Here is a 15,320-nt window from a genome sequence, read left to right on the forward strand (position 1 = left end):
ACCTATAATCGAAATTATTTAGTGTGTGTTTAAAGATGAATCGATCTTATTATCTTGATCTCATCATGATTCGACTCTCATTGCATAGATTCATAGATATCACAAAAGTAATATAAAATAAAAAAATACTAAATAAATAATAAGTAAAAAGAGTGTGTATCGTATCACATATGTCATCACTCACGTAATTGGCTTGTAGGACACTTATGACTAGTATAAAGAACATTTTACATTTTCTCATTCTCCTCACATTTGATGGACTTTGCTTTGAGCATAACTTGAAGTAACCTAAAAGAGGAAAGTGAACTGGATTTGCAATGTTTCATACTAAACCTATCAAATACCTTCTTGATGTATTTCTCCTATGACAATAAAATCTCCTTATTTTTTCTTTCACGGAAAATTTGTATGCCTAGTATTTACTTTACTGGCCCTATGTCCTTCATTACATTACAAAGGACCTACTTGGTTTCTTCTTCAACCTATTAATTGTAAATATATCTTTCCTAAGGATAAACATATAATCAACATAAAGTAAGAGAATAATAAAATCCTCACAAAACTATTTGATATACATATAATGATCTGAAGTTACTCTTTTGTATCCATTTTTAGTCATAAATGAATCAAACTTTTTATACCACTATCTTGGAGCTTGCTTCAACCTATACAAGCTTTTCTTTAGCTTACAAACAAAATTTTTTTACCTTTAACTTTGAAGCCTTATGCTTGCTCCATATAAATTTTCTCTAAATCAGAAAAGTTATCTTCACATCCAACTACTCAACCTCTAAGTCCACGCGAGTAGATTGACCAAGAGCAATATGAATATAAGATATTTTAACAATATGAGAAAAAATATCTTTAAAGTTAATTTTCTTTTAACTAAAGCATTTCACTACTAATATAATTTTGTACTTTGGTTGAGAATATTATTCTTGAATCTTCAACCTAAAAACTCACTTATTCTTCAAGACATTCCTTCTCTTTAGTAGTTGTACCAAATCATATATAGTTCTTCTATAGAGCATCTATCTCTTCCTACATATCAAATAATCAATTCTTAATTACTTCCTAGTAACTCTCTAGTTCATCTGCATTAGTAAGCATTACATACTCCTTTGTAAAGTATCTTTTGGAAGGTGACGTTATTTAGAAGATCTTCTCAATTAAAGTTCTATGAAAAGTCGCTCTCCATTCTTGCTCAACATATCCTGCAGGTAGATCAATATCAACTTTTATACTATCTTCCTTCATATCTCCCACATCACCATGATATACTGGAGGAGTTATTAGGTCATAGTCTACTAATCATTCTAAAAAAGTCTTGGCTAGTGTCTCTTTCTTTAAATCCTCAAGGGTTTAATCCTCAAAGAAAACTACATCTCTATTTTTAAACACCTTTCGCTTTTCTAAATCTTAAAATTGTAACCAAAATAATTATATGAGTAGTCAAGAAAAATATATTCTTTTGTCTTACCATCTAGTTTAGACCTTTTAATGTTTGGAATGTATGCAAATGTATGACAATCAAATACTCTCAAGTGCCAGACATCTTTTCCTGATTACACATGCTATATAACATCACCATCTAAAACTGTATAGGGTGATAAGTTGATCATATCAATTACAATCCTCAAAGTCTCATCCCAAAACTTTTTGGGTAGCTTGGCTTGTGAAAGTATACATCTGATATTTTTCATGATGGTACGATTCATCCTCTCTACAATTGTATTATGCTGAGGTGTATCAAGAGCTATCATTTAATGTTGGATGTCATGTAACTTGCATTAATCATCAAACAATCTTATATACTCACCACATTATTTAATCTTATGCATTTCAATTGTCTTTCTATCTCTCTTTCAACTTTGGCATGAAATTCTTTGAAAATATTAATAACTTGATCTTTGATCTTTATGGCATAGGCTCAAACTTTACTAAAAAAAGTTATCTATAAAAGTAACAAAATAAAGTACATTACTAATACTAGGAACATTAATAAATCACTATAAATTTTTGTCCTCAAAGATCACATGCATCTGTTTAGACACAGTTCAAGGTATATATTTTTCTAGACAAAGCAGAACCTTCAAAGGAACTTCTATATTGTTTACCAGCCAAATAATCAATACAAAGGTTCAAACATGTACCTTTAAGGTCTGACAATATCTCTCTCTTCGAAAAAACTTATAGTCCCTTCTCACTCATACGTCTCAATCACTTGTTTTACAACTCTATGTTAAAGTATTTTTCTCTGTAGCATTCAATTACTCACCATAACTTTGATCTGCAACTTGTATAAAGTATGACATTTTTTTCCATTAGCTACAACAAGGGAATCCTTACTAAGTTTCAATTATCTTATATAAAAATATGTTATCAAAGTCTTCATTATATAGCCTTCAAATTGAAATTAAAGTCAACATCAAATCAACCACATGTCTCACATCCTTAAGTACCAACTTGCAACCAAGATTGTGTTAATCATAAGTGTCCTACGAGCCAAACATTTGAGTGATAGCACGTGTGACAAGATATGCATTCTTTTTACTTATTATTATTATGATATTTTCTCACTTTATATTGTTTGGTATATATATACATATATATATATATATATACACATATATATATATATATACACATATATATATATATACACATATATATATATATACACATATATATATATATACACATATATATATATATACACATATATATATATATACACATATATATATATATACACATATATATATATACATATATATATATACATATACATATATATATACATATATATATATATACATATACATATATATATACATATATATATATATACATATATATATATATATAATGATATCTATGTATTTGTGTAATGAGAATTGAATTATGAGATCATGATAATGAGACCAATTTACCTTTAAACATAGACCCTAAATAATCTCAGTTATAACTCACTTGAGAGGGACATCGAGATTACCAGATAAATCGGTGTGTTATACACATTTCCATATGATCGAGATAGCTAGTCTCATAGCTGCTCGTATAGGAGCACTATGGGTACAATGTAGGTGCTCCTTAGAGAATAAGTTCATTGATTAATTCGCTCATAGAATGCTTAATGATTGATGATGTCTCATTATCAGACAACGATTCTATCATCCCAATGGTATATATGATCCTTAGACTTAAGACATCAAGGATATCCTGTATGAGTACTCCACTCTTTGATATTGGACTTATAGGTTTATAAGTTTCAAATCTAACACAATTGGCCATCAAAAATGATAGTCAATCTTATGAGGGCTATTGAGTATCGATAGACAATTATCCACACTCGATGTCATTAGAGCAATATCCAAGGTCATTCGGATTGAGAGAAAAAAAGTTCTCCGGGAGAATCCGATTAGAGCGAGACTCGAATAGAAACCGTATGGGCCTGACAGCACAATGCTCGATATACGATCTCTGTGATATTAGATGAATGAGGTGTAGAGAAATCTAATGGTGACATCATATACATAATAGAAAAATAAAAAAAAATAAAATTCTTTAATTTCTCAAAAAGGTTTTCGTCATCGTGAAAAGATTAGTGTCTAAAAACTTATAAAATTAAAAAACTATGTGTGAGACGGTTGTGTTACATAGGAAGATCATATATCCCTGAATTTCTACAAATATATGGGAGAGGATAAAGGATGTCAAGCACCCTCCTTTTTAGTGATGATCCATATGGCAGGGGCTGCGAAGACGCTCCTTAAATTTCCTCGTTGCATGCACCATGCAATCAAGAAGAGGTTGGCCCTTCTTGCTATCCACATGCCCTAAACAGGGGCTATAGGCTGAGAAGGAGAGGGGGAGAGGAAAATAAGATGTGATAGCTAAAAAGTCTAGCCTATGGCCCTTTGGTTCCCTCCTATTTATGGAGGTCTCTTGTCAACTTAACCCTAATAGATCATACCCTATTGGGTATTCGATCTCTATCCAATTATCCAAGCCTTTTATATTAGTAGATCTTTACCCAATAGTCTCTTAGCTCTTATTGGATATCATTTATATGATTCAATAATTTATGGGTTTAATGGATATTCAATAAAGATAAGGGCTCCGACGGATATCTCATCTTTGAACCTTTACTCGTCACAACACCTACCATATGTGTGTGACCCTCTAGGCCTAATATCAAACTAGCTATCAGTCATACCTACCAGAATTTCTTCTGACTCAGTGAATTATTATCTCAATAATAATTCACTCGACTCATCGACTGCAGACATACTAGGCCACTACACTATAGTCCTTGGACGATAAAGGGGAATCCAATCTTTTGAACATATATGTCCTCAGTTACTATGTATCTATAGTCCCTCGTCTATCTAATATCAAAGAGACCATACACTAGGTATGGTGCTGTTAAACCCATACGGTTTCTCCTCGAGTCTCACTTTAATCAGATCCTCTCAAAGAACTCTTTCTCTCTCAATCGGAATGACTTTAGCCAAGGATTTGTCTGAGTAAAAACATATAAGATATTTCTCTCATAATACTGAGAGCAGATGATCCTCTATCGATACTTAATAGCCCTCATAAGGTTGACTACTATTCTTGATGATCGACTATGCTAGATCTAAAACTTTTAAACCTATAAGTCTGGTATTAGAGAGTAAGTACTCATATAGGACATCCTTTGTGTCTTAAGTTTAACGGCCAAGTACACCATTGGGATGATGAAATCACTATCTAACAATGAAGTATTATAAACCATCTAGTATTCCGTGAGTGGATCAATCAATTAACTCATTCTCCAATGAGCACCTACACTATAGCCATAGTGTCCCTACACGAGTAAATATGAGACTAGCTGCCTCCATCATATAGATGATATATAGTATACTGGTCTATTCAGTTATCTCGATGTCCCTTTCGAGTAACCTATGACCGAGACTATTTAGGGTTTGTGTTTAAAGATGAATCGGTCTCATTATCATGATCTCATCACGATTCGATTCATATTGCACAGATCCATAGACATCACAATATATTTATACAGATAGTGATTCCATTATCCTAGTGGTATATCTAGTCCTTAGACTTGAGACACCAAGACATTCTATATAAATACTTCACTTTTTGATACTTGAATTATAGACCTAGAAATTCTAAATTTAGCACAATTGGTCATTGGTAGTGATAGCTAACTTTACGAGAATTATTGAGTGTTGATAGAAGATCATTCACTCTCAATGATATGAGAAAAATATCTCATGTGTTCTTGCTCAGGTAAATCTCTAGCTATGGTCATTCGGATCGAAAGAGAAAGAATTCTTTGGGAGAATCTGATTAAAGCAAGACTTGAGTAGAAACCGTATAAGCCTGATAACATCATGTCTGGTATACGATCTCTGGAATATTAGATAGATGAGAGGCTATAGATACACGATAACCAAGGACAAATAGGTCTAATGGATTAGATTCTCCTGCATCATTTGGGGATTACGACGTAGTGGTAGAATACATCCGCAATCGATAAGTCGAGTGAATTATTTTAGAGATAATAATTCACTAAGCCAAAAAGAGTTATGATATGTGTGACTCATGACCAACTCGATATTAGGCCTAGAGGGTCACACATATGGTAGATGTTGTGACGACTAGATGTTCGGATATGAGAGATCCGCTAAAGCCCCTATCTTATTGGATATTCAATAGACCCCTGAATTATTAGATCCTATGGATGAGTAACACACAGCGGAATTAAACGAAAATTATAATCACATAGAATAATAAGATTTACACGAAAAACCCTCTCAAACACGAAGTGTAAAAATCACGGGCAAAGCTAGAGAAGCGTATCAACTATAACAATAATCAATATACAAATCTCAAAATATCTTGCCCAAAAATCAAGCAATAATCACAAGAGAATAACAAGGATATAAGAATTATGTCACCATGCACAATATCCAAAAAACTTGTTCCATGATTACAACAAGAATCCACTATAAATCTGATCTAACTTGAGGTGAGAACACTCTCTGTATTGTCCTCTCCCTTTTCTTCTTCTTTTGCCCTCAATTGCTACTACTGCTGCTTCTTCCTTTTTCTCAACCATGTTTACAGCCACCACTGTCTTTTTTTTATATATAGCCCTAGCCATTAAAAACCTAGGTTAAAAGAGTTAGGGTTTTAATTTTAATATCTGTTTCTTAACAACCAAAATGAAGAGGCTAGAGAGGCAAATGTTGTTGATGAAAGCATTTGATAAAAATGGATGGGTTTAAGTGTGATAATATTTGTAGTTCCCCTAAGAACCCCTTAGTAAAGGTTGTCAAAATGTCTCTTTTCCGGATGGCTAAGACAAAAGTGGTAAACTTTTTTTTATAATTCTTGACTTATAAAATTAAGTTTAAACTTGGCCCATTGGTCGAAGGAGTTGATAGAGTTAGGGGCAACCATATGTACTATTCTTCAATCACTCCTCGAAGAATAGTCGAGAAGGATCAAGGCATGAGTATGTCATACAAGCATATAAACAATTATTATATTACTATTATATAAAAAAAACTTTATTATTAAAAATTAAAATAAATAATAATAGATCAAATATATAATGTCTATTTTTGGATACTACTAAAAAAAATTTTATCTGATTTATAAATGTATTGTCATCAGGTCATAACGATGTCGATCTGCAAGAAAAAATAGGCTCACTTTTTTTTCTCTTTCTATCATTCATTTGGACAAAGAGAAGATGAGAGAAGATATATAATCTTTCAATAACTAGTTGTTTTATTCATATGAGGTCTTATCCTTTTATAAACAAAAGCAAAGAGATTAAGATAAGTAATTAGAATAGTTTCTCCCATCAACGTTATTTCTTAAATAATCTTACTATAATTAGATTTCCTTTCTATTGACCTATAATTATAATTATAATTTAATTATATCGATAATAGGATCACATAATCTAATACGCTAAATTTACGGTATGCTTGAATTTCTATAAAAATCAAAAGTCTTTTAGTGTTGGAAGGCAAAATCCTTAGGAGATGCCCTTTCTTGAGTTAATTGGTAGAAAAGGAATAACAGCTTGCACAATCCCTGCAAGGGTCAGGACTGTCAAGTTGGTGAATGCCTTGGCATCCCTAGTTGGAAAATTAATTAGCTAGGCATTGAATCAAATTAGTATGTTTATAATGTAAGGTAATATTTTAATTTCAAGTCATTATACACTTTATGAGTATAAGACCTAGCTCAGTAGCTAGTCCAATCTCATTCAAAGAAAAGACAAAGGAAACATTAATATAGACAAATGTTTGGAATTTTTTTTGTCACATTTCTAAGCATGAACAGGACAGTCACTACCAATTATACTCTTAATCTCTAATATCCATGTTTTTGTGACAAAAACATCCTCTATATATATATATATATATATATATATATATATATATATATATAAAGAGAGAGAGAGAGAGAGAGAGAGAGAGAGAGAGAGGTATCATGATGTTGTCACCAGAGAGACTGAAAAGAGGGCCATCACTTAAATGACATGAAACCAGAGAAGCCATTTAATTTAAGAGAATTTTCTTCAGAACATTTGTCTTCCTGCAGAGAGTGCACCTCCACATTTATGGACTCAAGGCATTGATGGAGAAAACAATATTTGATATCATTCTCAGTGACCAACATCCTGATGAGAGACAGCAGTAATTTTGCTCCCTTCCTCATCAGAAACAGCAACACAAATTCATCTGGTCAAATACAAGAACTTTCCTGAACTGCAAACTGATTCAATTTACAGGATACAAGCTAACCTGATAAAACCCCAGAAAAGCAATGGCATTCACAAGATTATAGTCATTTCACAAGGAATGCTACGTGCTACATTATACAACTAGCTACAGAAACCTATATAAATCATCAACTTATGATAATTCTTGAAGGAAGGAGAACACCAGGTGCATGGTCCTGAGCAAATGCATCCTCACAAGCAACAAGTCTAAGGATGCTGTGACCCGACAGGTTGCGCCGGTGTCTCAACTCCACGAAACTCCTGCCAAGAACCTGCTCAAACCATTTAGTCAAGGCTCCCCTATCTTCCAATGACCATGCTGCTGCAAGTATCTCCTCCATTACCTTCTGGTCGATCTCCAACAAACAATCAGGCCCAGCAGCACCACGGAAGATCTTGTTTATATCTTTCAACATGTTATCGGCGAGGGCATCAAAATCAAAAGGTTTGAAGTCCACTGATGCATCAACTAGATCAAAGAAATCTTCCATCCACGACTCTGAAGTTTCTGATTTGGAGTAGTCTTCATGACTGCTATAGTTGTTATCGTTCACTTCAACCTCTTCTACAGGCAAATTCAAGTCTAAGACGACCTTTGCAGTCTTGTGTGCCTTTTTGGCAGACATCAAGCTTTCGTACTGGATCCTGCAGTCATGAGAGACATCCAGCTTGCGCTTACATACAAAAACCGAGTGTCGATATACTTGATTGTTCCTCAATTTTTGACTTGATGCAAATGAGACATTAGGAGCTCTGGGACTACTGCTAATAGACTCTCGAGAAGATTCTAAGATAATCTTCATCTGCCAACATGAAGCTGCTAGAATAGTCTCCTCAGAGAAACTACTGCATTCTTTCGTCTGAGAAAAAGTTTGGCCTTGAATTCTTGGTGAAGTCAGGATAAATATGGCATTGTTTATGCTAAATTCCCTTCCATGGGAATCAGGAAATTTGCCGGTACGGATAGCCTGGGATAAGCTGTTCTGAACGAGGAAGTCAGCTTTATCCACATTTTCAAGGAAAACAACAGATTGTAGTTTCTGGCTTAGCTCTGCAGCAATATGATCCACATTCATTTTCCCTCTAAACTGTACATCATTTCCATTGACCACCTGTTGGGCACAGATGGTCTTGGGATGGGCAACACAATCCTGGTAACTTAGATCAATGCACACAAAGTCTTCTTTGCTGCCATATATCAATTCTGCAAGAGCCACTGCTACTCTCTTCTTCCCAATCTTATCTGGACCACAAAAACTGAGCCAAATATCTCCTCTCAGGCATGCACCACGACGTCTTTCACCAGATTTACAACGGACTATGGCTTGATTAATAGCACTGATTGCTTCTTCTTGTCGGCCAACTTTATCGACGAGACTCGAACAAAATGATTTGTAATTACTCAAATCAAACTTTTGCCATGTACTGGATGAGATGAATGAGGGTTTGTCATAGGCAGAAGAACAACCATTCAAAACCTGTGAAAATGAGCGGGTCAGGACACGTTGAGGGGTACCATTTGTCAGGGAACCTTGATGGCCAACGCAAGAAAAAGAATCAACAGGAACATCTGGGCCATTTCTTTTGACCATATTGACATTCATCGATGGCAAACAAACAGGCAAGTCCTCCGAATGATCTTTTGGCACTTGCAAAGCAGGATTTCCCTTGTTGCAAAGTGGCTCATGAAGAGTTCCTAAAACCAAATCCGTCATGACAGATGTTACAGAGGAAGGTGAAGCATGATCATCACCTTGGAGAGATTGGAAGCTCTCCCTCTGAATCTGTTCACTTTTGGAAGGTCTGACCTCCAGTTTCAAGAAGAAGTCCTTATCTCCTGGTTCCAAAAGTGAAGGCAACGAGATACTCTTGCTGGCTGCGGTGATCTTCTTTGTGCCTTCGGAAATAGGGAATAAAATTCCAAACCCTATTTGATTTTGAGCATCATCAGGATTTTCACTATTATGATTGCAGGTCCTCTCCGTGTTAGAAATACATGATGGTTCGATATCACCAGGAACGGCAGGGCGATCATCTGTATCCGTTGTCTGGCAACCATGATGGAGGCATTGGCTATTGTCATTCCATTTCTTTTGCAAATCCATAGCATTAGCATTAAAAACTGTCTTATCATCTTTAGCCTGCATTGAAGAAAACTGCATGAATTTTACCCCAGACATGAAGGAACGTAACTTAAATGCATCTATTGCCTCATTTTAGCTGCATTTACACACAACAAGACCATGGCATGGCACATATGGGTGGGTGGTTCAACAAAAGCTTGTGAATCAGTTAAAGAGGTGACGTAAAGGAGTTTCCTAAATTCTCCAAAAGAATGAATGAGAATCAATGATGTAAATAGAAAACACACCTTTGCTATATCGAATCCATCATTCAAGCTAACCGTATTGGGTTCGTGCAGCCAAAAAGGCAAGTTTGCATTTTGTTGATCATCAAGAGAATCTGAATGTCCCTTAAGAGTAACAGAAACTTCTTGCTCATACTTGTCGTTGCAGTGCTCATAGTGGAGCCCTGATGGGTACACACTGCTAAACATGCCTTTCGAATCATATGCGGTAGGGAAAAACCCCCCAAATGGAACAAATGACTCCATCAAGCTGTCATATGAACAAGACATGGTTGAGATCCCAGATCAAAAGTTTTTGCTAATGAAAGCATGTTCTACAGGATGAAAATTGCTATCAATAGAAGCAACAATAGATGAAACCCTTCAGACTTCTGTCTCCAATCAACCACAACAACATTCAGAATCACGTTTTACATACCGAATCTTTTTCTGTAATGTGCTAGCAAACAATAATAGAGTTTCGGGACATGCTCACTGTTCTTCTGTGGCAAATCAAGCCCTAGGTGCAATCTACTTAGTAGATTTTCATCGTCACAGGTAATGCTTTTTCGAAAGAGACACATATTTGCTTTGATCTAGTCCTACGACATATCCATTTTCTAAAAGAAAAAAAGGCAACAATTATTTGCTCACATAACTTGGAAAGAGGAAGCAATGAAATCAATAGTTCCATTTCATAAAGGTAATTCTACTAGTGCATCCATAAATTTTAGTGAACGAAGGAAATATCATAGTTAAGCAAAATGTTCATGATAAAGATGTATATACAGTTAAATCCATACAAACCTACTCGGTAATTCCGACTTCATGCACTTCAATATGCAAGCTTTAACTTTTTTGCCACAAATATCATACCTTTTGCATGATCATAACAAACTCCAATCTCTAAGAGCTAAAAGTTTTCCAAGTATATTGAACTTATATTGCTTGATGTAAGAACACAAACAATTCAGAAAAACAATGAAGAACAGTTCATAAAGTCGAGTCTTTCCAGAAACTAAGGAGAAGAAGAATCTGCTGCAAATAAGAAACCAAGCATTAGAAAAGAGAGCAAAATCGCGGTCGCCGAATAAAATTAAAGTAGTATTCAGAGAAGAGTTTAAACTATGAAGTCACCGATCCACCCACCTGGGAGGTCTGGGAAGTGATCCACCCATCCCTGTCCTCACTGAAGTGATTGGCAGCAGCTGCAAATCCCAATCTTTATCCAGCATTGGATGCTTGGACAAGAACTTCATGTAGGTTTCGTACGTCGCCGACCATCCCATCACCCACAACCTCCCTTGGTAGACCTCCAACAGTCTGGTGAGCTCCGAAACCAAACAGCTCTCCTTCTCATCGCAGTCCGAGCTACCTTCCACCATCCCCTTCAAATCCCCAATGTTCAAGATCGCTCCCGGTGACTCTGCTTTGTTCCCCAACTCCTCCAGCCGAGTGCCGACCGCCAACTGATCGCCGCCGCCAGTTCCGAGTTCGACTACCTCCTTCTCGATGCTAACAAGCTTTATTCCACGCAGCTCCGGAGGCAAAACCGCCCAATTCTGCCTTTCGACGGCCTGGGCAAAGTCTCGAGCTGCCTCGCCGGCGCCGACTCCGACCAGCATCGGATTCCGTCCGCTGCTCTTCCGGGCCAGGATCTCCCCTATCCTGCGGCAGTTCTCGTCGCTGCCGTCGGAGCGGAGCTGCCCGGCCGCGGTGGCGAAAGGGAAGACGAGCCCTCGAGGGGACAGCGCCGTCTCGAATCCATCCCCGGCCGAGAAATTGCACAGGAACAGCGGCGGGCATCTGGCGGCACGGGGGAAGCGGAGGATGGGCGGCGGGGGGCGGAGGATGGCGAGCTTGATGTCCGTGCTGCGGAATCCCGCGTCGCCGAAGACGCGGCTGACGACGGGGTCATCCAAGATGGCGAGCACCAGCTGCTGGAGCTCCACCTTCACCCCGGAGAACGACGACGCGCCCCCTGCAGCGGCGGCGCTCTGCTGCTGCTGCTGGTACAGGTGGAACGTGTCCGGGTTCCGCCGCTGGTTCGCCTGCGACCGCTTGATCGCAGCCATGAGCGAGTTCGAGACCGGCGGCTCATCACCGCCGCCGCTCCCCTCCGCAACCTGCCGGTTGGTGGACGACGACGACGGCAGCCGGTCGAGGGCCACGCCGAAGCACAGTTCGAGCGCCTTGAACTGCAGCCTGGGCGAGTACGCGGAGCTGCGGGCGCGCGTGAGCGCGTCACGGAGGATCGAGCACGGAGCGGACGAGGCTCCAGGCGCTGTTCTTCCAGTGGCCGGGGAGGGGGAGGGGGAGGGGGAGGGGGAGGATGAGAGGAGTAGGGCGTAGACGACGTGGAGGGAGGTGGTCTGAGCGTGGGCGCGGCGGCGGGCGATGGCCACGGCGTCGTCGAGCGCGGCGCCCGCTTCGGCCGCGAGGCACGCTCGCGCGTTGCTAACCGGCGTCGGCATCCCGTCCTCGACCAACGACCATATACCACACTCTAAGCCGCAAGTCCCCCAATATAAAATTCCTCCTCTTGCCAATATAATACTCTTACGGGCTACGCTGCAAACTATGGCGTATTATAACCGCAATCAACCATAACTACCACGCCAAGCCTGCTCCGCTCGCAAGAGAGAGGGAAAGGAGATCGGAAGCAGCGGCGGCGGCGTTTCGGTGAAGGGGAGATGGGAGGAGGAGCAGAGGCCATTACATCAGGCGCACCTCCAATTTACTTATGACTGGAGGCGAAAGCGAGGGCCGGAGGCGGGGCGGGACCCACAACCCCCAACCAAGAGCCGAGCACAAATGCCCGCGGGCCCCACGTCAAGGGGGATCTCGGTCGCACAAATATCACCACTGTTGGCGTCGCTGTTACCCGCCCCCCTGCCATCTTCTTCCCTTCGTTCCCATGGATCACCCGCAGGGGGCCAAGTTGAGGGAGGAGATGCCGAGGGCGGCTGCTGGCCACTTGTTGGCGGTGGGGCTCACCGGAGAAGGTGGAGGAGCAGTAGCAATAGCAGTAGCAGCAGCAAGAGGGCGGAGCCGGCCGGGGTTGCTGTCACGAGGCGTTTCCCAGCCCGAGTGGAGACGGCCGAAGCGCGCCGGTCTGGTCGCACTCCCGGGTGTACTTGGGCAGGTGAACAGGGTCCGATTCGGTCAGCGGCCGGTCTCAGCTCACGCGGCGCCTTCCATAAAAGGTGTTCCCTTTCTGTTCCGGTTAGGCAAAGCCCAACACACGGCGCAGCCGATAACAAGGACTAATCATGGGTGACAGTGCCCGCGGGGCCTCGCACCCACCCCACCTGACTCCCCTTCGGTCAGAACCAGACACAAACACTTGGTGAGCTATCCCTATCTCTCTCTCTCTCTCCGATATCGATGAACCAATCGGTGAACTCCAAGGGGGTGATGTGTAGCTCGGCAGCGACGTTGACTTCTCCAGAGTTCGGTGTGGTCAAATGCCACCTCACCCCGCCTGAATCCGCAGGCACGGTCACCCCTGCTCGCCCATGTCACCGTTCCACCCACGAGTCTGTATTATCGGGAATATTTGCTCCCAATCACGCGAGAATATGTACTTATGATAGGCGTATTTATGATGCAAAAGGAAATCATTTTATATTATTATTATTATATTATAAATATAAATATCATTATGTTTTCTACGACCAATTTGTCACAGTAAAAAGATTCCCCTTTGCGATTGCAAAGCATTTTGTACGCATTAGACCTCTCATGCCTGTTTTAATGCATGTGAAGTGTCCGAAGCAGTAGCGACTGTGCATGTTTGGAACGCTTTCTCATTGCTTTCCCACGTCTGCACACCATATTTAGATTTTTATGATTATATAAACGACATGTGATGATTGGATGTCATTTTCAGTATATATATATAGAATGATTTATAACGTGCGACTAAACATTTTATATGATCGTTCTCTTATTTTTATTTTTTCCTGACATTATATGATGCTATAAAAATATATATATAGTTTTCAAAAAATAAGAAAGAGGAATATTTTTATGGTACCCAATTAGGCGAATGGGACAGAATGTTACCATATATACCCCAACATGAGTATTATTGTGTGATTCTTGATAGGAATTGTGGGTGCGACAAGTGTCCTTGTGGAAATAGTCGCGGCTGTGTGATGGCTCGCTTTATTTGGGAGCCCATTAAATCCCGTTGACTCGGTCGATGCTTTGGCGTAAGAATTAACTGCCCCGGTCCTCCGTCACGTGTCTGGGACGAGACAGGGAACGCGAAGGCTTCCCGTGAAAAGTTGGGACGGCCGGACGTCATATCTTGCGTCATCACCAGCTGCATGCCACCGGTCGCGCGCGTTCCGTGTCTGAGCCATGACAGAAACGCTGGCTATGTGTATTCTGCGTGTCTCTCGCTCGCTCTCTCTCTCTCGCTCGCTGGCGCTCGCATCACCAAAAGATGAGATGTGACCTGAATCGCAACGAAGGCCTGTGATGATGGCGATGGTAACGGTGGTGGTGGCGATGATGATGGTGATGGGGAAAGGGAATAGGAACCTTGACTCCGCCACCCACCGTGTACATCCCCTTCCACCCATGGGAATCTAAAAGCTCTTGAGATGGACCCACGGCGGGCCCCACCACCTGGGCACACTGGCTTCATACCCGCCACCCCGTCATCTTCTTCTTCTGTTGTTGCTGCTGCTGCTGCTGCTGCTGTTTCGAAACCCTAACGTGTTCGCTGTCCGTCGGCCTCTCCTTGTCTCTTCTGGCCGTCCAAGCCACCATGGCCGGGCTGTCCCCCTCGTGCCGCTTCCATTATTGGCGCAGCCCGCGCACACCTCTCTTTTGGACGATGATGAAGTCTCCATTTGACTTGCAAAAGGAAGGGGAGAGGGGGGGGGGGGTGGTGAAAGGAAAGCAGTTTAAAAGCCTTTACAGACACCCTTTCATGGCCGCCTCTCACTAGCAAAGCTCCGCAAGACAACAAAAACAACAGCAATAATAATGGCTGACACTCATCATCAATCATCAGAAACAATTTGCTCGTATTTGTTTCAGACTGCAGCTGCCAGACTCTGTGTGTCACTCATTCAACGTATTACTACCATCATGCATGGCTTAAACATGCACTGACTTCTTATACAAAACTATGCTAAACATTTCACT

General features: G+C 40.2%; 1 protein-coding gene across 1 annotated transcript; it reads right to left on the reverse strand.

Annotated features, from left to right (window-relative positions):
* Positions 1-7,770: 7,770 nt before the first annotated feature.
* On the reverse strand, positions 7,771-13,314 carry LOC135643157 (protein DWARF 53-LIKE-like). The gene is made up of 3 exons (XM_065159805.1): positions 11,307-13,314; positions 10,182-10,428; positions 7,771-9,951 (listed from the first exon to the last, which is right to left on the reverse strand). Exons 1-3 carry the CDS (start codon positions 12,629-12,631, stop codon positions 7,939-7,941), a joined length of 3,585 nt encoding a protein of 1,194 aa, XP_065015877.1. The 5' UTR covers positions 12,632-13,314; the 3' UTR covers positions 7,771-7,938.
* Between the last annotated feature and the right edge of the window lie 2,006 nt (positions 13,315-15,320).

Source organism: Musa acuminata, chromosome BXJ3-7 (genome assembly GCF_036884655.1).
Source record: "Musa acuminata AAA Group cultivar baxijiao chromosome BXJ3-7, Cavendish_Baxijiao_AAA, whole genome shotgun sequence".
In the NCBI taxonomy this organism is placed as follows: domain Eukaryota; kingdom Viridiplantae; phylum Streptophyta; class Magnoliopsida; order Zingiberales; family Musaceae; genus Musa; species Musa acuminata.